The 25228-nt window shown below is 42.8% G+C and overlaps 1 protein-coding gene across 6 annotated transcripts in view; it reads left to right on the top strand.

Moving 5' to 3' along the window:
* Positions 1-24293, top strand: part of lratb.1 (lecithin retinol acyltransferase b, tandem duplicate 1) — a 180568-nt gene extending 156275 nt beyond the window's left edge. For all 6 annotated transcript variants that reach the window (XM_068040528.1, XM_068040518.1, XM_068040510.1 and 3 more), the window contains 4 exons: positions 2886-2969; positions 9876-9999; positions 22439-22529; positions 23349-24293. In XM_068040528.1, the coding sequence (XP_067896629.1) occupies positions 2886-2969; positions 9876-9999; positions 22439-22529; positions 23349-23426 (377 nt within the window). In that variant the 3' untranslated portion in view covers positions 23427-24293. The remainder of the gene's footprint in view (positions 1-2885; positions 2970-9875; positions 10000-22438; positions 22530-23348) is intronic.
* Positions 24294-25228: the final 935 nt, after the last annotated feature.

The following is a 25228-nucleotide window of genomic DNA, read 5'->3' as shown; positions in this document are numbered from 1 at the left end:
TCAATAACGAGTTCAAAAAGAGTTTGAGATTGAAATTATAAACATGCAGTAATAATTAAAGATAGGCTTAGCTTTTATCTTGAAAAAGATAAATTAAGATTAGCTCAGCAACAGAACCCTTTCCCATGAGTCCCAAACCAGATATTACTTAGTTCTGGAAAAGTTTATGAGTAATACTGGAATCTTCACATCTAGGGCAGGGACATACTTCTGTGTTGCACTGCCCACGGGGATACTCTGACTTGCCAGCAAAAAGCTCTCTTAATTTGAAAATCTTTGAGGGCAAGTCATTATGTTATTAAGTGGATTGACTTTTGAAATGCTTTCCAAACTGATCCATAGCAAAGTGTGTTGTAACTCAATACATCAGATCTTATAATCTTTCTTAGACTTACACTAGATTCCTGACTGCTATTGTCACATTTTTCTTGTACACATTATAGAAAGGAGGAATGTCTACTTCCCCGAAGGAGAGGGAAGGAAAATATGTCAACACCCTGTTTATAATTACATTGTCTGTCATCATCTCTTTAGAACAGAGTACTGTAGTGATTGTGATACTGGACTAGTAATCCAGAGAGGCCTGGACTAATAATCCAGAGAACAAGATAGTTTTAGAATTTTAATCCATTTTTTTCAACAAAAAAAAGCTTGTAGCAGTAAAAGTGACTAGTTGGATTGTCATAAAAATTCACACTGGTTCACTAGTGTTATTTTGGGGACAGAAACTTGCCATCCTTAACCACATGGCCTATACGTGACTCCAGTCCAACACTAACGTGGTTAATTCTTAATTGAGGTAGCTTCGCAAGTTACTTAGTTGTATCAAAACTAGGGATGGGAAATAAATGCCAGCCTTACCAGTGCTACCTGCATCCCGAGAATGAATAATAAAAATAAATTTAGTACGTTTCAACATGATATGTTGGGCATGTTTGGAAAAGGAACCTTTACTTATGTGTACGTTTAATTTCATTGCTATTTTTAAAGTCCAATTTCGTATCGTTAACTAAGTTTGGATTTGTTCAGCATTAGCTTGGCTGTGGTAGCATTCACCTGAGTAAAAAGGCTATGGGTCAAGCACCAGTCCAGGACTTAAACACGTGGGGGAGTTTTATGCTCTCCCCCGCGGCAGGTTTGGAGTTGGGTAGAGCATATAATTGTGTGGTATATTGGCGGGGGGAGACCCCGCCACTTTCTCGCCTGCGCCGAATTAAGCCAGGGCGGGAGAGCCTGTGATCAGCCTTCCCACCCCGCCACCAATTGAAGCCCTTAAATGAGAAATTAATGCCCAATTAAGGGCCTCATCCTGCTGCCATAATTAACCGAGCGGCAGGTGGGCCTGTTGCTGCATGGCAAGAAAAACCGTGCGGGTTGCTTGCCAGCTCCGGTGGGGGAGGGCTCGTTCAAAGGCCGTGAGTGCCTGAACGAGGGACTCCGCATCGGGAATGGGGTGCCCACTGAAAGCCACCCCCTCCCTTACTGCCGACCCCCCAACACCCCCCTCTCCCCCTACCACCACCTTGCGAGACCCTTCCTGCCCTGTGCTACCTGTTGCCTGGGTTCAGTGCCGCTCCTCAGCCTCGGGTAGGTGCTCCACCAGCAGCAGCTACGACCTCCGCAGTTTAAGAGCTGCCGACCTCTGATTGGCCGGCAGCTATCAGAGGGTGAGACTTCTGTTGCCAGGGTTTGATTCCGTGGAAGGCCCGCTGCTGTCCACTTAAGTGCCTAACTGGCACTTGATTCGACAGGCCTCCCACAGAAGGTGCTACGCGGGATTCCTGTCGCCCGGATAAAATCCATAGTGTAGACTGACAGTTAAGTACAATACTAAAGGTTCATTGCACTGTCGGCGATACCATTATTCAGATCTGCCTGTTCTGGTGGATGTAAAAGATCTCATGGCCACTATTCGAAGAAGAGTAGGGAGTTCTCCTGATGTCCTGGCCAATCAACACAGTCAAAAACCAATGACCTGGTCCGCTATTTTAGTGCTGTTTGTAGGGCCCTGCGCAAATTCACTGCTGCATTTACCTACAGAACAGCGACTGCAGTCCCAAAGTACTTCATTGAGATTTCCTGAAGACACTATAGGATGATAGGCACTTTCCAAACTTTGTTTCAGTGTAAGTCTTTTGTTTTTAAATAGATTTTACACTGCAGTTGCAGCAGCAGTGGGAGAGACAATGGCTTGAACAAGAATCTCATGCGCACCACAATTAATAGAGTTGCATTTGCACTCTTTACCCATTGGCACTCAACTTTTCCCCATATTCAGTGATGGTCCAGTAAGTTAGCAGTTCTAAAAGCACATCATTGGTTTTTATGAGCATGCGCAGGCATCAGCCTGCTTGTGGACAACACAAAATTGTGGGTGGAGCCTTCATTGCCACAGTAGCCAACTGTTCATATTTACTGACGTCAGTACACCACAGTTAAAGTTCTACTATTAAAGCCAATCCTGTAAATGGGGTATTCAACCCCCACCCTATTGACTGATAGACTTGATTTCATGTCTGTGCTATAAATTGTGTATACACATGGAATTAACTTTGCACACCAAGTTTAAAGTGATATTAGCAGTATAACAAGTTCCTTTTAAAGTAATCCTGTGACCTGCTGTTTCTTCTCAATATTGAAAGAAAATTTTGGATTCACATTGAGTAACTAAAATGCTGTTTATCTCTAAGATCATGAGTTAATTACTGCACTTTAATTCTGCTTACTATTAACCTAATATATTTTGAGTGCCTTAAACAACATGCACATACTGTGATTTTATAGATTGAAAAGGATGTGTATTCCAAATATTAACTTACTTTTTTTTCTGAATTATTACAATTTTCCATCTCATTAATTCTTGCTTTTAATTGTTGAAATTTTAGATTTACCCATTGGCCCTTGCAGCTATCGGTTAGAAGAACTAGCCTACACCAGAAGCGGTGACAAAGGCAACTCTGTCAATATAGGTAACTCATTGTTTGTATGGTTAAGTCTGGCTGTTTCCATATACTTTTTCTAACTAGTAATCGTTGTTCAATAATCACTTTTCTGAGTTATGTTAACTTTCACTTTTTAAAACACATGATTTATTATCAGTGTGGCACTGCTCACATGTAGTCTGGAATATGGTCATAGTGTTTAGCTGATAGCTATGCCTGTCTTAGTAAGATAAAAATGCAATTATTTCCTGTGAGAGTGCAAATGCAGCCAGTTGTAGTTACTTGTAAACTGCCAAGAGCACTCCTTACCTGCTTGAAAATGTTAGACTCCAGGCTAATTATTAGTTTTCTTTATTTCATTTAAAGATTGTTTTGCATCTGTCATAAAAGTGTAATATTTATAATTTGACAACTGGAGTGTGGCAGCCTGGCAGTGGATGCAAGACTTGTATGTATGCTAACCTTGGCCACTACATTCGGCTGTTGTTGGTCACCCATCCGGCCCTCAGTAACATGCCATAGTTTTCAATTCTGGCCAGGCAACCACGTCGCTCGCTCCTGCAAACCAACATCTTCAGTTGCTTCCAGATGGCTGTACACCCCTCCCCAAGACTCCACTATCCAATGTGTTGCCATTTCTCTTCTTGTGGGATCATGACAATCCTAGGCCACTACCACCTTGAGCCTTACTTCCTGCGTACCGATCCCTACCTCAGCTCCAACTTGCTGGTTTCTAGCATATGTTGTCACATACTTGTTCCCAAACCTCAACCTCTGCTTCCAGATCTCGTAGCTTCCACTTTTGGTTGCCTGTGTCGTTCCCCAGTTCATAACCCTGAACAGTTCCCACCACCAACCACCCCTCCCCGCCCCTTCCTTCACACTTCTGAGAACTGACGTCTTCAGGTGTCTCTGGCAGCAACACTCAGTCGTCAAGCCCCACCATCCAAAATATTGTCTGTTGATTCCTCAGAATGCCCCAAAGTGCTTTAAGTTTACAGTCAGTTCTGTACTTTGAAGTAGTTACTATTGTAATGTAAGAAGAGTATAGTTTGAGTCTAATCATTGTATCTGTTTGAATCCAATTTTCAGTTACTGATTAAAAATTGAAGCAGACAAACAGCTTTTAAGAACAGTTTTAAGACCCCTCTCGGCATTCCGAAGGGACCACACCCTCCGCAACACCCTGGCCCACTCCAATCAACCCCTCCCCTTCCCGCAGCACCTTCCTGTGCAAGAGCTGAAGAAGCAACACCTGCCTTTTTACCACCACCCTTCCCACCGTCCAGGGCCCTAGACATTACTTCCAGGTGAAACACCAATTTACTTGTGCTTGTGACTGAACGATTGAGTATCCTTTATTCAATGCTCACACTGCAGTCTCTTCCACATTTGGGGAGATCAAATGCAAACTAGTTGATCTCTTTGTGGAATGCCTCCGTTCAGTCCACAAGCATGGCCCAATCTTCCAGTCGTCCCTCATTTTAATTCTCCACCCTTTTCCCACTCTAACCTTGGCCTCCTACACCGTTCCAATTAAGCTCAATATAAGCTTAAGGAACAGTACCTCATCTTTCAATTAGGCACTTTACTGCCTTCCAGACTCAACATTAAGTTCAACAATTTCAGATCATAACCAATGTCCCCATTTTTTTTTTCAGACAGCAGCTATTGGTAATCATCCTGCCATTCCCATTTACACCTTCTTTAGACACACCTTTTGTTTCTTTACTTGTCCCATTACCATCCCCTTTTGCCTTGAACCATCATCCTTTTAGTAATTTAATTTCTGCTGCTTTCCAGCCTATCACAGACCTCCCCTCCCTTCCCCTATTTCCCTCCCTCGATACTTGCTTGAAACCTGCTCCATCTCTACCTTTAGCCAGTTCTGGTGAAAGGTCATCAACCTGAAACGCTCATTTTGTTTCAGCCTCCAAAGTTGCTGCCTAACCTGAGTATTTCCAGCATTTTCTGTTTTTAATTTTGGATCATAGTAAAGTTGTTCTTAATGTATGTATGACTGAACAATAATTCATTTTTATTATTCATTTAATCTTTCATATATGAATGCTGCAATCATAGTGATTTGTTCAACACTTCTCACAGATCTCAAATGATAAGGTTCCTGTCGTATATAATTTTAAGGGTACAAAAGAATGTGTGAGAAGAGATGGAAGGAAAAGATGTGAAAGAAAAGTGAAATTTCTTTGTCGGGATAGTTTTAAAGATGTAAAAGGAATTTATCCCTGAACTAGGTCAGGAACAAAATAAGAGTAAGACCAGTTTGGCTTACAAAGTTGTGAAAGGCATTGCTCTAGCCATAGTCCCCAAAGGACCATAGGCATCTCTGCCCATTAGAAAGAGACAGTTGGTGATATATAGCTTGAGGGTCATCACTCCTCAAGCCTGGGGAAAGGCGAGGAGGCAGGCCGCCATGAACTATCACAGCCGGTACAGGAATTGAGCCTGTGCTGTTGGCGTCTGTCTGCATCACATTCTAGCCGTCTAGCCAGCTGAGCTAACCGACCCCCCTGAAAGGCATTAGGGAGAAAGAGAAAGCATACAAAATGATTTAATGCTCACGAAAGGAATAGGCTAGAGAGATTGTGACAATGTTATTTCTTCTATCAGTGGAAAAAATGATGTAGTATCAACAGATAATAAGTAGTGAAAAGAAGTTCTCCAATAGTCTCTATTGGAAAAAGAAACGAGGAGGACCACTAATTTTTCCATCTGTGTGTTCTCAGATTGAGCTGTAAGGGTAGCATTGCCAGCTAACTGTGTTGGCATGCCTTTGGTGAAGGTGGCATTTCCTCTCTATTTGGGAGGGAGGATTATTTTCACAAATTACTCAGATGCTGTTCATATTGAGGATAATCTAGCTAGCAGATACACTTTTGACTGTATCCCCAAACACAATAAAGGTTCCCTGACTCTGGGAAAAGAAAACACTCGACTGCCTCCAAAAGAATGGAGATTTCAGTTGTTTAAATAGATTCCTCAAAAATGTTGAATATGACAATTTGTTTACACATCAACCAACAGTTCACGAGGCAATCTACCATGCTTCCAACTCAACAGTCTGCATGATTATTTAATCCTAAATCTTCCTTCTTGAATGTACTTGAGGTTTATTGTGAGGAGCATAAATTAAAAAGGCACAGATTTACTACTTTTTATATTTGGAACAGAATTTTTCAGTCATCTGTTCTGGAGTATAATGTGAGGGAATGTGAAATCCACTTTGGTCGGAGCAATAGAAAAGCAGAACATTTTTTAAAAGATGAGAGACTAGTAGATGATGTTGTGCAGAAGGATTTGGGTGTCCTTGCACGCAAACCACCAAAAGTTTACATTTTGCTTCAGCAAGCAATTAGGAAGGCAAATGGTATGTTAGCTTTTACTGCAAGTGGGTTGGAGTATAACAGTAAGGAAGTCTTGTTGCAAGTATATAGTGCTTTGGTGAGACAATACCTGGAGTACTGTGTACAATTTTGCTCTCCATACCTAAGGAAGGATGTACTTGTCTTAGAAGGGGGTGCTACAAAAGTTCACTGTTGATTTTGTAGGATGAGAGGCTTGTGCAGTGAGGAGAAGTTAAGTAGAATGGGCCTGTACTCTTTGGAGTTTAGAAGAATGAGATGTGATTTCATTGAATCATATAAAATACTTACAGGGCTTGAGAGGGTAGATGCTGTGAGGCTGTCTTACCTGGCTGGAGTGGAGAGGCTAGAACTAATGTGCATAGTCTCAGGATAAGGGGTCAACTATTGAGGACTGAGATGAGGAAACCTTTCCTTACTCAAGACTTGTGAACCTTTGGAATTGTCTACCCCAGAGAGCTATGGATGCTCAGTCAATGAGTATAATCATGACTGAGAGCGATAGATTTTTGGGCACGAAGGGAATCAAGGGATATGGAGATAGTGTGGGAAAGTTACATAAAAACATAAGAACTAGGAGCAGGAGTAGACCATTTGGCCCTCGAGCCTGCTGTGCCATTCAGTACAATCATGGCTGTTCTTCTGCCTCAACTCCATTTTCCTGCCTGCTCCCCATATCACTTAATTCCGAGAGATCAAAAATATATCGATCTCTGTCTTGGATATACTCATTGATGGAGTATCCACAACGCTCTGGGGTAGACAATTCCAAAGATTCACAACCCTCAAAGTGCAGAAATTTCACCTCATCTCAGTCGTAAATGATCAACCCCATATCCTGAGACTGTGCCCTGGTATTCTAGATTCTCCAGCCAGGGGAAACAACCTCTCAGTGTTTACCCTGTCAAGCTCTTCAGAATCTTGTATATTTCAATGAGATCACCTCTCATTCTTCTAAACTCCAGAGAGTATTAGGCCCAATTTACTCAGTTTGTCATCATAGGGCATCCCTCTCATTCCAGGAGCCAATCTAGTGAACCTTCGCTATACAGCCTGCAAGGCAAGTATATCCTTCCTTAGATGTAGAGATCAAACTGCACACATTGGGCTGGATTTTGTGCTGGAGGTGGGGCTTTGAGCGTTGGTCTGGTCTTTTTAAATCAAAGTTTCAGGAGGCGGGATCCCCGTCACTTTAAAGACAGGGATCCTGCCTCCGTGAGTGGCCGGCAGCTCAACAGTATCGGCAGCGCCACCAGGAGTGGTGGCCACTGCTGATATTGCAGAGGCTTTGGACCCAACCCCAGCGCTGGAACCCCGGGCAGAGATAGGTGAGGCAGGGCCACCGGGGACAGTCCGGAAGACCCCAGCGAGGTGGGGTTGGGGTGGGCTTGCAGCCCAGCGGGAGGGGGGGTGAATTGGTTCCCAGTGGGGTCCTCCGAGTGCCACAAATTGCCTACAGAGGAGGGACCTCCCCACCCCAAGCGTGTTACAAAGCAACCTCCCGGCGTGGCAGAGATCCACCCACCTCTGGTAAGATCCCAGCAGCGGTAGAAGAGGCTCTTACTTGGCCATTAATAGGCTATTTAAGGGCCTCAATAGCCTCTGGGCGGAAAGGCCTATCCCGTCCCCAGGAAGATCGCTTGGCGACGGGGAGACAACAGGGCCTCTGCCTCACACCTCCAATCCCGCCTCATAGGGCCACACAAAATTCAGCCCAGTACTCCGGGTATGGTCTCATCAAAGCTCTATACAATTGGAGCAAGACTTCCTTATTCTTGTACTCCAATCCTGTTGCAATAAAGACCAACATGTCATTTGCCTTCCCAAGTGCTTGCTGTACCTGCAAGATCACTTTCTGTGTTCTTTGTGCGAGTAAACCCAAGTCTCTCTGAACATTAATGTTTAAAATTTATATGCCTTTTAAAAATAAATTCTGCTTTTCTATTCTTACTACCACAGTGAATAACCTCACACTTCCCCACATTGTGCTCCATCTGCCACCTTGTTGCCCACTCACAACCTGTCTATATCTCTTTGCAGCCTCTTTGTGTCCTCCTCATAGCTTACATTCCCACCTAACTTTGTATCGTCAGCAAACCTTGATACATTCCTCTCGGTCTCTTCGTCTAATATAGAGTGTAGATAGCTGAGACCGCAGCACTCCTTGCATACTTGAAAATGCCCCGTTTATCCTAACTCTCTGCATCCTGTCCTTTAACCAATCCTCCATCCATGCTAATATATTACCTCCAACTCCATGAGCCCTTATCTTGCATATTCATCTTTTGTGTGGCACCTTATCGAATGCCTTTTGGAAATCCAAGCATACTGCATCTACTGGCTCCTCTTTATCTATCTTATTAGTTATATCCTCATAAAATTCTAATAAAGTTATCAACCCTAATAAATTTGTCAAACGAAGTTGAGTTGATGTAGAAGGTCAATCCTGATCTTATTGAATGAAGGAGGGGCTGTATGGCCTACTCTTGCTCCTATTTCTCAAGTTTTAAGACTCTTGCATTACTCTCTCAAAGCCTTGCTAGTGATGCTCATATCCCAAGAATGGATATTTTAAAAACTGTCAATCTATGATGACATTCTTCCTTCAAATTTAGCACCTACACATTTACTATTAGCTAGACCTGGCTCATTTGCATTCCCTCAAGATGCTGTAAAGACCTTTGTCCAAACCACCTGGTCTCTTAATCCAGTTTCAAACCATAGCACCAAACTGCAGTAGTTAGCACCTATTAGCACATTCAAATAAACAATGATGTGGCTGAGTTGAGAATTAGTAAAATATAACACTCATGCAATATGACCTATTCTATAAGGTTAGATCTAACACAGTGAGGTACAGTGGGCCAAAGTAGAATGAACTTCACTTTGCTTCTAACCAAGCTATATCTAATTATTGGCATTTAGTGTGCCAGATAAAGAAATTGTTTCAGTGTCTGCTACTAACATCTATCACCTTGGTGAGTTTCTTTTAATGGAAAGTCAGTCAGACTGCTGACTGTTATTCCTTTCCGGAGCATGACAGATTTTGCAACTTATCTCCTGGCCTTGTACCTAGGCTGTGCCTGTAATCAAGTGGCAGACGATTGCTGGCTTCATCAATTCTTTGAGACTTCTCAAATGCTGAAAATTGCTACATTTCCTTAGGTTAGCGTTTTGGGTATAACAGTTTGCTAAATGAATAGCTGTACTATGAATTAAATCTGCAGTCATTTACCAGCATCCAAATATACTTTATGAGTTTGTGTGATCACTGTGTTCCTGGTCCTTTTACAGTACCTAGCATAGAAACCCTTGGAAAGTTGTGGCAGACAAATTAGTATAAAAATACAAAATAGTTTTGAATATTAACAAAAATCACAGCTAGACTTTAAATCAATAGATATGAGAAAATGAATGTGTCCTGAAAAGCTAAGTTCAGTGTGTCTGTATTTCCTAAGTGTTAATTTTTTGCCACTTGAAATTATCTGAGACACGATGTGACTGCAGGTTTTACTTTTATTGGTTTTCATTGTCTACATTGTGCAACTAGGGGTCATAGCTCGACATCCTCTCTATTATCCTTACCTACGGAAAGCTGTGACTGCTAAGGCTGTGGAAGAATATTTCCAGCACCTAATAGAGAATGAAGATTCTGGCACGAGAATGGTAACCAGGTATGTGCTTTCTCATCATAATTATTCTTATTCTAAATAATAATGGAAAAATGTGCCGTGCAAGAAAAAGTGAGATATTTGGTAGATAAATCTTCAATCTACCAATTAAGGAACAGCAGCTTACTTAACTATCAAGGGAAACAGTCAAACCCAGTGACTCATGAAATATATCAATAAATAGAAACAGGCCACCAGTGGCCTTGTATGAGGGGCCAGGGCCAGGACTGGGAATCTGAATGCTATAGTTCCTGCATATCCAGCATCTCAGATGACAGGAGCAGGATTGGCAACTGATATGCCTGCTGAAGCTGGCCATGCCAGGCAGCCAGGTGGAATCCACTTGGTAGACGAGGTTGGGATTGCCCAAAGAAATAGGATATCCATTTTTATATATATATATATAAATATATATACATATATATTTATACAAGTCTCCTTGACAAAGGAGGCAACATTTAATTTCCTTCCAGTGAGAGACTGATACCGACTGTCAGCCCCGCAACCCCCCACCCTCCCCACTTCGAACCAATAATCTCCACCAGACTTTCCACAATGTCGCTTGAGAACCTAGTAATGGTATTGTAATTAAATGGATCTCTTCCTGACTCAGTGAACTTTGGAACATCGGAACACAGGAGCAGGAGCAGGCCATTCAGCCCATCGAGCCTGCTGTGCCATTCATTACGATAATGGCTGATCATCCACTTTAATGCCTGTTTCCCACACTATCCCCATATCCCCTTATGTCATTGGTATTTAGAATTCTGTCAATCTCTGCTTTAAATATACTCAATGACTGAGATTCCACAGCCCTCTGGGGTAAAGAATTCCAAAGATTCTGAGTCAAGAAATTTGACCTCATCTCTGTCCTAAGTGGCTTCCCCCTTATTTTGAAATTGTGTTCCCTGGTTCTAGACTCCCCAACCAGGGGAAACATCTTAGCTGCATCTGCCCTGTCTATCCCTTTAAGTATTTTGTAGGTTTCAATGAGATCACCTCTCATTCTTCGAAATTCTAGGGAATACAGGCCCAATCTCTCTTCGTAGGACAGTCCCGCCATCCCGGGAACAAGTCTGGTGAACCTCCGTTGCACTCCCTCTATGGCAATAATATTCTTCCTAAGGTAAGGGGACTAAAACTGCACACAGTACTCCAGGTGCGGTCTAACCAAGGTTCTACGCAATTGAAGCAAGACTTAGCTACTCCTGTGCTCAAATCCTCTTGCGATAAAGGCTAACATACCATTAGCCTTCCTAATTGCTTGCTGCACCTGCATGTTAACTTTCAGTCACTGATGTATGTAGACACCCAGGTCCCTTTGTACATCTACACTTTCTAATCTCTTACCACTTAAGAAATACTCTGCTCCAAAGTTACTCTGTTCCTCCTACCAAAGTGGATAACCTCACATTTTTCCACTTTGTATTCCATCTGCCACGTTCTTGCCCACTAAGTCTGTCCAAATCCCCATGAAGCCACTTTGCATCCTCAAAACACACATTCCTACCTGTGTCATCTTCAAACTTGGAAATATTACATTTGGTAACCACATCCAAATCATTGATATATATTGTGAACAGCTGGGGCCCAAGTACTGATCCTTGCGGTACACCACTAGTGACAGCCTGCCAATGCAATAATGACCTGTTTATTCCTACTCTCTGTTATCTGCCTGTTAACCAATCCTTAATCCATGCCAGTATATTACCTCCAATCCATGTGCTTTAATTTTGCTAACGAACGTTCTGTGGGGAGCTTTATCAAAAGCCTTCTGAAAATCCAAGTATACTACATCCACCGACTCCCCTTTATCAATGGTGTTCGTAACATCCTCAAACTTTTTGGCAGGATCGATGACAGAGTTCCTGAGCAGGCACATCCCAAACCTTGCACTGAGTTACGCCTGATTTCTGCAACCTCCTAGCACTTTCCCCAACCCCCATCGCAGATTTTTGAAACCCTTTTCTTCTGGTAGTCTCCAGTCCACCCGCACAACGGGTAGGTGGTCTCTTAGCCAGGAATGTAATCTAAATTCATTGTGCATTAGTGAGAGGAGGAGGAAGAAACCTAGAAGTTGATGCTTACTGCAGGTAGGAGCAGACAGCTTCACAAAAGTTTAAAGTATCATACATTCAATTCTTGGTTGGTGCTGCTCCCAGTTACATTAAAGCCAAAGAAAAGCTTGGGTGCAGAATTCAGGGGAAGGGAAAAGATTGCTATCCAGTAAAGCCTGCTACAAAGTACACATATAGATATTGCACATGAACAGGATTGAACTCAGATTTGCTGCCTTTCATATTTAAGTAGCCGGAATGACACCAGCTTGTAAAAAAAAAATGGCCACTTGGAAGACCTGCCAGTGTCTGCAAGTCATCCTAGCACACTTCAGGAAACAAGTTGAGAGATTTGGGCAGGAGGAAGATAGAATGCGAGGGGTGAAAACACAGCTTTGTGATTCTTATAAGTGAAGGAAACTAGAGCTTAACATATTTGAAATTATGATGAAATCCTTCCACCAGAATATGGCCTTACTGAAAATTCCAGATGGCAGACATCTAAGCCTAAATTGTCTGGTTATAAATGTTACTACTGGTCAGGTACCCATTTGCAAAGAAGTCTTGAAGTCCTTGCCGAAAGGCTTTCTGCTCCAGCTGTAGTCCAACCTCAAACTGAATATGAGCAGTAAACCCAGTAGCCAATGTACTTTCTGGTCATTTAAGCCAAAAGTTAATGTTTATTTTGTTATGATCCCCATGGGGATCAACAAACCAAAAGGACCAAATTTACCAAATGACCCCAATAAAAAAAAAACAAATGCACAAGATTTCATTTTTACAACTTTTACTTTAGCAATCAAACCAAAATCAGCATAAATTAAACATGCAATAACAAACAAGTCACGGTCTAATATATATAGTTTATAGATTGCACGTTAATTATCAGATACAACAAAGATAGATCTCACGGATTTACTGGGCAGTCTGCTCAGTGTATATATATATACACGGCCGTCCATGTCTCCGTTATAAAGACGTCTGCAAACGCGACATGAAATCGTGTGACATTGATCACAAGTCGTGGGAGTCAGTTGCCAGCATTCGCCAGAGCTGGCGGGCAGCCATAAAGACAGGGCTAAATTGTGGCGAGTCGAAGAGACTTAGTAGTTGGCAGGAAAAAAGACAGAGGCGCAAGGGGAGAGCCAACTGTGCAACAGCCCCAACAAACAAATTTCTCTGCAGCACCTGTGGAAGAGCCTGTCACTCCAGAATTGGCCTTTATAGCCACTCCAGGCGCTGCTTCACAAACCACTGACCACCTCCAGGCACGTATCCATTGTCTCTCGAGATAAGGAGGCCCAAAAGAAAGAAGAATATATATATATACTAATTACAGCCACAAATCAGTTAGATTTCCAGCTCATATCTTTCAAGATGCAGTCACCGATTTTCATCTGACATTAGTTCCCCTGCAATCCCAAACTCCACGGTTACGGTTTCCACCAAACACAGCGCACTTCTCCCGAACATCCTTAGCTCTGCTCATGACAGCCTTGATGGCATAGCTCCACCAGTATCACCTCAGGTAACAGAAAACAGCTGCAACAACTCATGTTTGCCAATGTGCAGCTCCAGAATCAGCTTTTACTCTCTGCAAGCTTGTTTGCCAAAAAAACACTGTCTGCAACCTGCGTGAACTCTTCAATCTTGCGATCTGGGGATGACGCTGGTCAGATGACTCTGTCTCTTACCTGGTTCCAACCAGTTCTGTCTCCCCAGAAATCTGAAGTTTTTAGTTTCACTTTTAGATAGGGACTGTCTCAAAACCTAATGTTTCCATTTATTATTGTTTAAATTCTACAGTATAGATTATTAAAACTGGTTCTTTCAAAAAAACATATAAAACTACATAAATTAGTTTGAACAATAGTTTAGTAAATTACAGGCGATTGTCCTGCTGAAATTTCCTTTTGAATCTTAGCATCAAAATTATTTTAAATGCTATGCCTGGTGAAAGAATAATATTCTTTATCAGTTGTATCAAGCCTAAAATGAAGACTTGTTGAAGTTTTTGGATTAGAGCTCCTTTCCAAGTAGACCTAAAATAAATACGTTAGCGCATACGTAACTCTGCTGACATTCTGAACACTAGACCACAAATTATTTCCACATTATTCTGGTAATGTAAAGAAAGCTTTCCTACTCATCAGGGAACAATTAACTAAATTGGCCTGCACAGTTTTGCTTGCAATACTGACATATATTACACTAAATTAGTCAGGTCATTATCATTGTCAACATATTCTGTCAGTGCAAGTCATGGCAATGTTATGTGATACAATAACATGGAAATATTCACGCTTTTATACCTTATTTTGACCACCTCACGATCTGCTAAACTTAAGTAGTTTTGTGAGTAATTGGAGTAAGCCTCGCCATTAGTTTTAGGATGTTGAAATGAGTCAAATTGTCTCTCACCCAGATAGGCTGGGAAAAGCTTTTAAAAACTTGAGCAAGATAAATTAAATTTTGCACAATTTTTTCCCTGCACACAGACCTGCTTTAGAGTACAAGGAACTATGCTGGGTATTCAATAATAGTGGTAATGTTACTGGGCTAATAATCCAGAGAGATAAATACAAATCCCAACATGGCAGTGTGAGAGATTGAATTCAGTTTTTAAACATCTTGAATTTTTTTTTAAAGCTGGGTATCATTAAAAGTGCTCACGAAGTGTGCACTAGTGGTGTTCCCATGCATCTACTGCCCTTGGTCTTCTAGATGGTAGAGATCGCGGGTTTGGAAGGTGTTGCTGAAGGACCCTTCACAAGTTGCTGCAGTGCATCTTGTAGATGGCACACTGCTGCAACTGTGCATCAGTAGTGAATGGGGTGCCAGTCCAGCGGGGTGCTTTGTCCTGGATGATGTTGAGCTTCTTGAGTGTTGTTGGAGCTGCACTCATCCAGGCAAGTGGAGAGCATTTCATCACACTTCTGACTTGTGCCTTATAGACAGTGGACAGGCTTGGGGGAATCAGGAGGTGAGTTACTCACTGCAGAATTCCCAGACTCTGACCTAGGGCGGGGGCTCCTTGATGCCATACTTGGTCAAATGCTGAATTGATGTCAAGGGCTGTTCCTTTCACCTCACCTCTGGAATTCAGCTCTTTTGTCCATGTTTGGATCAAGGCTGTAATGAGGTCTTGAGCTGAGTGGTGCTGGCAGAACCCAAACTGAGCATCGATAGGCAGGTTGTTGCTGTGTAAGTACTGCTTGATGGCGCTGTCAATGACCCTTCTATCATTTTGCTGATGATTGAGAGTAGGCTGATGGGATGGTAATTGGCTGGATTGGATTTGTCCTGCTTTTTGTGAACAGGACATACCTGGGCAATTTTCCACTTTGTCGAGTAAATGCCAGTGTTGGAGTTGTACTGGAACAGCTTGGCAAGTATCCAGTGCCTCTTGCCGTTTCTTGATATTGCATGGAGTGAACCAAATTGGCTGAAGACTGGCATCTGTGATGGTGGGGGCCTCAGGAAAAGGCCAAGATGGACCATCCACTCGGCACTTCTGACTGAAGATGATTGCAAATGCCTGGTCTTTTGCACTGATGTGCTGGGCTCCACCATAATTCTCATCACCATTCAGGACTGGTTGTGCGATTGCTTAGCTCTGTCTATAGCATACTGCTTCAGCTGCTATGCATGCATTTAGTCGTGTGTTATAACTTCACCAGTTTGGCACTTCATTTTTAGGTATGCCTGGTGCTGCTCCTGGCATGCTCTCCTATGATCCTCATTTAACTATGATTTGACCCTTGGCTTGATGATAATGGCAGAGTGAAGGATATGCTGCGCCATGAGGTTACGAATTGTGGTGGAATACAATTCTGCTGCTACTGATGGCTTAAAGAATCTCATGAATGCCCAGTTTTGAGCTGCCAGATCTGTTTTGAGTCTATCCCATTAAACACGGTGGTAGTGCCACACAACATGATGGAGAGTGACCTCATTGTGAAGATGGGACTTTGTCTCCACAAGGACTCCTACCAGTACTTTAATTGACAGATGTATCAGATTGGTGAGGATGAGGAAAAGTAGGTTTTTCCCTTTTGTTGGTTCTCTCACCAATTGTTGCAGGCCCAATCTGGCAGATATGTCCTTCAGGGCTCAGTTAGTTGTACTGCTACCAACCCAATCTTGATGGGCATTGAAGTCCCCCACCCAGAATACATTCTGTGCCCTTGCTACCCTCAATGCTCCTTCCAAATGGAAGGATACTGATTCATCGGTTGAGGGAGGGAGGTGGTAATCTGTAGGAGGTTTCCTTGCCCATGTTTGACCTGATGCCATGAGATTTCATGAGGTCCAGAGTCAATGCTAAGGACTCCAAGGGCCACTCCCTAATCACTGTATTCCACCATGTTGCCACCTCTGGTGGGTCTGTCCTGCTTGTGAGACATGACATACCCAGGGATGGTGATGGAGGTATCTGGGACATTGGCTGTAAGTTATGATTCTGTATGACACTGTCGGGCTGTTATTTGACTTGTCTGTGGGACAGCTCTCCCAATTTTGGCACAAGTCCCCAGATATTAGTGAGGAGGATTTTGCAAGGTCAGATGGCAGGGTGTGTCTTTGTCATTTCAGGTACCTAGGTCAATGGCAAGTGGTCCGCCAGTTTTATTATTATTCAGCTTTTCTGTAGCGATTTGATACAACTGAGTGGCTTGTAGGGCCATTTCATTGGACAGTTAAGAGTCAACTACATTGCTGTGAGTCTAGAGTCACATGTAGACCAGTCTGGTTAAGGACAGCAGATTTCCTTCCCTAAGGGGTATTAAAGAACCTGATGGCTTTTTCCAGCAATCCAGTAGTTTCATGATCATTATTAATGAGATTGGGATTTTATTAATTTAAATTTTCTCAGCCGCCATGGTGGAATTTGAACTCGTGTCCAGAGCATTAATCCGGGCCTCAGGATTACCAGTCCAGTAACATTATCACTGTGCTACCGTCCCCGACTTGATGAGATCATTGTTGCTGGACGCCTAGAGATCCCCTTGACTTAGCACCAGATTTAAATTAACATCGGGAAAGGTGAAATCCAAGACACAGATTGTTGGAGTGCTTACATTTCGCCAATGACTACAAAATCTGGACCATAATTTATTAATGAGGACCCTTAACGATGTTCATTACAAGGTTGTTGCAGTGTACCATTGAGGTGGTCCATACTCTTACATAGGAAATAGGAGCTGACTTGAAGTGCCTTGCATCTGTGAAGGTCCAAAGATACTCTACACCTAAAGCCTATATCAACAAACCCTTCTACCCTCACCTCATATGCTAAGTACAAGGAGCTCATGGACATCTTTGTCACAAAGATCATCTGGGCAGCTGCTTCTACTGTGTCCTGTTCCCCACCCCCACTTCCCAATCCCTCACCTATTCTACCTTTCCATCGTGCCAGAGTTTGATTTACCTGGTTGTACGGGCACTGATGTGAAGTGAAAAACATGCCAAAAGAATTTCAAATGTGTCTTGCTTATTGCAATTTGAGCCTACAGTGGCATATTTAACATGAAGTTATACTTTTAGAAATTAGGGTCTGCCCTAGGTACCTAAGATTCAATGGCTTCAGTTACTTCCTGAAATGGGTCCCTTGCTGTTGTGTGCTGCAGAGATAGTAGATGCATTGATTGTGATCTTCTAAAATTCCCTAGACACTGGAAAGGTCCCAGCAAATTGGAAAATTGCAAATATAACACCTGTATTCAAGAAAGGGGGGGAGACAGAAAGCAGGAAACTGTAGGCCATTTGCCTAACATCAGTCCTGCCACATCCAGTTGTAAATGGTGGTGGACAATTAAACACATAACAGGAGGAGGGGGTTGCACAAATATCCCCATCCTCAACGATGGGGCAGCCCAGCACATCAAGGCTGAAGCACTTGCATCCATCTTCAGCCAAAAGGGCCTAGTGGATGATCCATTTTGGCCTCCTCTTGAGGCCCTCAGCATCACAGATGCCAGTCTTCAACCAATCCGATTCACTCCATGTGATATCAAGAAATGGCAGAAGTCACTAGATACAGAAAACACTATGGGCCCTGACAACATTCCAACAGTACTGAAGACTTGTGTTCCAGAACTAGGCGCGACCCTAGCCAAGCTGTTGCAGTGCACTGGCATGTACCCAGCAATATGGAAAATTGCCTAGGTATGCCCTGGCCACAAAAAGCAGGACAAATCCACTCAGCAATTACCAGCGTATCAGTCTATTGTCGATCATCAGGAAAGTGATAGAAGGGGTTGTCAATAACCCCTTCCAAGCGGCCCTTGCTCAGCAACAGTCTGCTCACTGACTCTCAGTTTAGGTTCTGCCAGGGTCACTCAGCTCCTCACCTCATTACAGCTTTGGTCCAATCATGGACAAACGAGCTGAACCCTAGAGGTGAAGTGAAAGTGACTGCCCTTGACATCAAGGCAGCATTTGACCGAGTATGGCATCAAGGAGCCCTAACAAAACTGAAGTCAATGGGAATCGGGGAAAACTCTTCTCTGGTTGGAATCATACCTAGCACAAAGGAAGATGGTTGTGGTTGATGGAGGTCAATTATTTCTGTCACTGCAGGTGTCCTCCGGGTAGTGCCCTAGGCCCAAGCACCTTCAGCTGCTTCATCAATGACCTTCCCTCCATCATAAGGTCAGAATTGGGGATGTTCGCTGATAACTGCACAGTATTCAGCACCATTCGCGATTCCTCAGATACTGAAGCAGCCCGTGTCCAGATGCAGCAAGACCTGGGCAATATCTAGGCTTGGGCTGATAAGTGGCAATTAACATGCATGCCACACAAATGCCAGGCAATGACCATCTCAAACAAGAGAGAATCTAACCATTAGCCCTTGACGTTCAATGGCATTAACATTGCTGAGTCCCCCACTATCAACATCCTGGGGGTTACCATTGACCAGAAATTGAACTGGACCAGCCACATAAATGTGGTGGCTACAAGAGCAGGTCAGAGGCGAGGAATTCTGCAGTGAGTAATTCACCTCCTGTCTCCCCAGTGCCTGTCCACCATCTACAAGGCACAAGTCAGGAGTGTGATGGAATACACCACCTGCCTGGATGGGTGCAGTTCCAAGAACACCCAAGAAGCTCAACACCATCCAGGACAAAACAGCCCGCTTGTTTGGCACTCCATCCACCATCTTCAACGTTCACTCCCTTCAGCACCGATGCACAGTGGCAGCAGTGTGTACCATCTACAAGATGCACTGCAGCAAATCACCAAGGCTCTTTTGACAGCACCTTCCAGACCCGTGACCTCTACCACCTAGAAGTACAAGGGCAGCAGATGCATGGGAACACCACCACCTGCAAGTTCCCCTTCATGCCACATGCCATCCTGACTTGGAACTATATCGCCGTTCCTTCACTGTTGCTGGGTCAAAATCCTGGAACTCTTCCTAACAGCACTGTTGTTGTACCTACATCCCCAGGACTGCACTGATTCAAAAAGGCAGCTCACCACCACCTTCTCGTGGACAATTAGGAATAAATTCTGGCCTAGCTAGCGATGCCCACATCCCATGAACAAATTTTTTTTTAAAGTCATTGGGAAAAATAATTTAAGGAGGTAATAGGACATTTAGAAAATCATCACTCAGTCAGACAGAGCCAACATGGTTTTGTGAAAGGAAAATTATGTTTGAATAATTTATTCGAGTTCTTTGAGGAAATAATAAGCAAGGTGGATAAAGGGGAACCTGTAGATGTACTTGGATTTCCAAAAGACATTCGTTAAGATGTCACATCAAAGGTTACGACACAAAATAAGCTCATGGTGTTGGGGGTAACGTATTAGCATGGATAGAGGATTGATTAGCTAACAGGAAGCAGAGGGTAGGTATAAATGGGTCATTTTCAGGTTGGCAAGCTGTAACTAGTGGGGTGCCACAGGGATCAGTGCTGGGGCCTCAACTATTTACAATCTGTATCAATGACTTGGATGAAGGGACTGAATGTATGGTAGCTAAATTTGCTGATAAAGATACGTGAGAAAGTAAGCTGTCAAGAGGACATAAAGAGTCTACAAAGGGATTTAGATAGATTAGATTAGAGATACAGCACTGAAACAGGCCCTTCGGCCCACCGAGTCTGTGCCGAACATCAACCACCCATTTATACTAATCCTACACTAATCCCATATTCCTACCAAACATCCCCACCTGTCCCTATATTTCCCTACCACCTACCTATACTAGTGACAATTTATAATGGCCAATTTACCTATCAACCTGAAAGTCTTTTGGCTTGTGGGAGGAAACCGGAGCACCCGGAGGAAACCCACGCAGACACAGGGAGAACTTGCAAACTCCACACAGGCAGTACCCAGAATCGAACCCGGGTTAAGTGACTGAACAAAAATGTGGCAGATAGAGTATAATGTGGGAAAATGTGAACTTGTCCACTTTGACAGGAAGAATAGAAAAGCAGTATGTTATTTGAATGGAGAGGCTGCAGAACTCTATGGTACAGAGGCATTTGTATGTCCTGGTACATGAATCACAAAATGTTAGTATGCAAGTGCAGCAAGTGATTAGGAAGGCAAATGGAATGTTGGCATTTATTGCAAGAGGAATTGAGTATAGAAGTAGGGAAGTGTTGCTACAGCTGTACAGGACCTTAGTTAGACTGCATCTGGAGTACTGCGTACAGTTTTGGTCTCTTAGTCCAGAAGCAGGCCCTTCGGCCCATCGTGTCTGTGCCGGCCATCAAGCACCTAACTATTCTAATCCCATTTTCCAGCACTTGGTCCTCTTACTTAAGAAAGGATATAACTGCATTCAAAGCAGTTCATAGAAGGTTCATTCAATTGATTCCTGTGATGAAGGGGTTATCTTATGAGGAAAGGTTGAACAGGTTGGACCTATACCCATTGAAGTTTAAAAGAATGAGAGGTGATCTCATTGAAACATATAAGATCCTGAGGGAACTTGACAGAGTGAATGCTGAGAGGATATTTCCCCTTGTGGGGGAGTCTAAAACTAGGGGACACAGTATAAAAATTAGTGGTCTCCCATTTAAGACTGAAATGAGGTAAAAATTTTTCTGAGGGTCATTAGTCTGTGGGATTCTCTTCCCCAGACAGCAGTGGAAATTGGGTCATTGAAGATATTCAAAGCTGCGTTAGATAGACTTTTAATCGACAAGGGAGTCAAATGTTATGGTGGGCATACAGGAAAGTGCAGTGAGGCCACAGTCAGATCAATCATGATCTTATCAAATAGTGGAACAGGCTCGAGGGGCCAAATGGCCTACTCCTGATCCTAATTCTTGTGTTCTGTTGTGTGGAGTAGACTCCCATTACCCAATGTTTACTTTTACAATGGTGTAACATTAATTCCCCCACTTCTGATCTGAACTAAATTTTTGTTTCTTTCAAGTGGCCCCACGTACTTCGCTAATCTTAAAGGCAGACTAGGAAAACACTTAGTAACAAATTGTTAAGCTACATTACTTCACAGCAACTGAACATGCCAGGGCATCAACTATGATCAGACTCATTTAATAGTCAGTACAACTTGTTTTCAGGAAATCTAAACACTTCCCTACATCTGTAGTTTGTTTAACCACCCTCCTAAATTCTCCTTCTGAACCCACAGAAAGCTTGCTGACCTAGCTTTCAGTTTAAAGACTTCACTGACTGTCTTTAATTCCCTATGTTCACAATGTGAAAGGAGAACTATGCCAGAGGGCTCCTGCCAAACATCAGGATCAGGGACCTCCTACCACAATGGCTGTGAGGTGTTTATCAATTGCTGCGATATCAACAAATTGATTTTCTTTACTGCTACATTACAAAAGTACTTCATTGGCTGGAGAGCACTTTGTGGCGTTCTGAGGTTGTGGAAGGTGCTAGATCAATGCAAGTCGTGGGAATTAACATCAGCTTTAGCATTTTCGCCCTATTAGTGTGTCTTTTTTAAACTTGTGAGACTGCATTTACTTCAAACACAACTCTTCAATGTAGTATTAGCAGACCATAGTGAGGAGTATAACTCAGTTCTGCTGGCTGGGGATTCGAGTTCACCAAACCAGTCTGAGACATAACTGCAGTATTACTTCAGTGTCTTTTGAAAAACACGCTGCTGAAAATACTGGAAAAACATCTGTTTATCAGAAACTGAGGAAAATAATCTTTAACCAACATTGCCAGAATTGCAGTTGAGGTTGCCACATCAGTTTGTGTCAGATCCGTTTCAATTGGAATTCTAATGCCGCCGCTATGCTTTCCAAAACTTCAGACTTCAAATGAGTTGAGGTGAGCACCAATTTGATGACGAACCCAGTTGCAACAGTTTCTAGTAAATGTTTTTAGCACGAGTACTGGTGGATCTGACATGTTTAAACAATTTGCTTTGTTCTCAGATTTGACCTTCCGGGAATCCAGGGATTAAATTTCGTGCTGAGACATTCTTTAGGTGGCGGGGGCATTGCATCTTTAAGGAGTGACCCGCAGGTATAAAAACCAGTTTCCGCACTTTTCTGTGCCTCGTGCTTTACGAGACTGTGTCACTGAATGATCGAGACAAATGGTTAATTGCAGAAATGTCTTGTCGAAAGCTGTTGTTTAAAACAATTGCCGCAAAGACGTTAGCGCCCAGGAAGCGACTGAATGGCTTGAATAGGCTTCCTTAACACTCACTGTAATATACTGGAACTGTAATCACATGCATTATCAGATTTGCTAAACTAATGCTTCCTTGATAGCATTGGTGCTAGTACATTTGCAGTGCGGTTTTGCACAGTAACTCTCATCTGGGCATTTATCCAATTCCAGCGCTGTACTCGAGTTCTGACCATGATAAACAGCAAGGTCCAAAAACACAATTTGTGATTATTCCTTGCTTGTATCGTGCAAATAAAAATACTTTTCTTTGATGTATTGCCCTGTGAACTGCTTGGCTAAATCAGTTGCCAGAAATATGAAAATGTGCGAGTTTCCCGGACGCTGGGAATGAAACAAATGCCATGTTTAGAGTGTAGCCGCCGCTAAAGGGAAAGCACTGTTCTGCTCAGCATATCCTGTTCTAATGCTGCCATGTCACTCCCCACTTCTCGCAAGATTAGCAGAAACACCGTGGGTTTAATTGGTAAAAAATCTAATTGTACTGCAGTGAGCATATTTCAAACAACAATCATTTCCCAGAACCTCCACTCCCCAAATGCTACATCTGAAATTGATTTTAATTGAATACAATTAGAAAGAGGATTGTTTTAAATAAAAGGCGTAAAGAATCTCTCAGACCAGTACTAAAAATAAAACTCATTTTTACAGGGCAAAGCGTATGGACAGATGCTGTTAGACTTTCGGTTGAAAGGTGTTCCTGATCTGAAGACTCTGATAGAGGAATAGCCGAGACGTAGGATACCAGGAGTGTGCAGTCCCCGCCTACACAGCTCTCGGGCACTGTACTCTTCCCGACTCGTAAGGAGCAATGCATTCTGTGCAAAGATGCCAGAATAGTGCCTTTCCTTTCTGCTGCACGTAGGAAATAATATAGGACACGCAGAAAATTAAAGCACGTACAATTGGCACTTTTAAGTATCCTTTGATCACTTTGGCACTTATCTAATTGTTGGCGTATAATTGTGAACGTGTTTATGTCCTTCAATCAAATAATGAAGCAAGTTATTTCTGTCAGATTTGTCACCTGTAGTTTATGAAAATCGAATTTGCATGTTACGAATCCATCATTAACTTGTGCTAATGCAATGGTTAAATGTCCGATGCTACACGTATATTATAATTATTTGTTAGGCGTATTCAATAGTATGTAAGTTTTGTATCTGACCTTTCAATTTCGGTACACGACAAATATTACTTTACTTTAAATAACTGATCGACACTTGAAGTGCCTGAATAAATGCACAGAAACCTGTTAGGTGGGCCTTATGCTGCTCATGGCATTGTTAAAATAGCAGATGTGCCAACACCTGCAGTTAGCGTGGTCTAACTTTGATCAAGCGAAAAGAAAGTCCAGTTATCCAGCTTCTAACATGGAGTCAGTGAAATCTTGTTTTTTAATCAGACTAATTCCTCTGATACCTGTGATGTAGCCTCATTCTTTGATAGGTGACGGCCTGGAGCAGTCAGTGGACTGTTAAAAGACAAAATAAAAGCAAAATACTGCAGATGCTGGAAATCAAATAAAAACAAAAAGTGCTGGAAAATAGTCAGCAGGTCTGGCAGCATCTGTGGAGAGAGAAGCAAAGTTATCGTTTCAGGTCAGTGACCTTTCATCAGAACTGGCAAAGGTTAGAAATGCAATAGGTTTTAAGCAAATAAAGTGGGAGTGTGGTAAAAGAGAACGAAAGGGAAGATGTGTATTGGACATAGGTCACAGAGAATAACTGACAAGGAGGTCTTGGGGCAAAGGCAAAGAGTGTGTTAATAGTGTGCTGAAAGACAAAGCGTTAGTGCAGTGAGGGTGTTAAATGACAGAATAATGAAAGCCCCAGCCAAAAGCACAAACAGAAAAAAAAGTAGGCAGGCACATGGTAAGAAAATCTTGAATGATGAAACAAACTAAAATTAAATGAAATAAAAATAAAAAATAAAAATAAAATTAAAAAAGGGGGGCCAGTCGTGCTCTGAAATTATTGAACTCAATATTCAGTCCGGTGCCCAATCGGTAAATGAGATGCTGTTCCTCGAGCTTGCGTTGATGTTCACTGGAACACTACAGCAAGCCCAGGACTGAGATGTGGAGGGGGGGGGGAGGGGAAATGGCAAGTGACAGGAAGCTCGGGGGTCATGTTTCCGGACTGAGTGAAGGTGTTCCGCAAAGCGGTTACCCAATCTACGTTTGATCTCCCCAATGTAGAGGAGACCAGATTGTGAGCAGCGAATACAGTATACTAAATTGAAAGAAGTACAAGTAAATTGCTGCTTCACCTGAAAGGAGTGTTTAGGGCCTTGGATATTGAGGAGGGAGGAGGTAAAAGTGCAGATATTACACCTCCTGCAATTGCGTGGGAAGATGCCATGGAAAGGGGACGAGGTGTCAGGGGTAATGGAGGAGAGGACTCGGGTGTCGCAGAGGGAACGATACCTTCGGAATGCTGACAGAGGAGGGGAGGATGCATTTGGTAGTGGCATCACGCTGGAAATTGCGGAGGTTGATCCTTTGGAGGTGGAGGCTGGTGGGGTGGAAA

The sequence above is a fragment of the Heterodontus francisci genome, chromosome 1 (assembly GCF_036365525.1).
Source record: "Heterodontus francisci isolate sHetFra1 chromosome 1, sHetFra1.hap1, whole genome shotgun sequence".
NCBI lineage: Eukaryota > Metazoa > Chordata > Chondrichthyes > Heterodontiformes > Heterodontidae > Heterodontus > Heterodontus francisci.
This window is presented reverse-complemented; position numbering and strand designations above follow the sequence as displayed.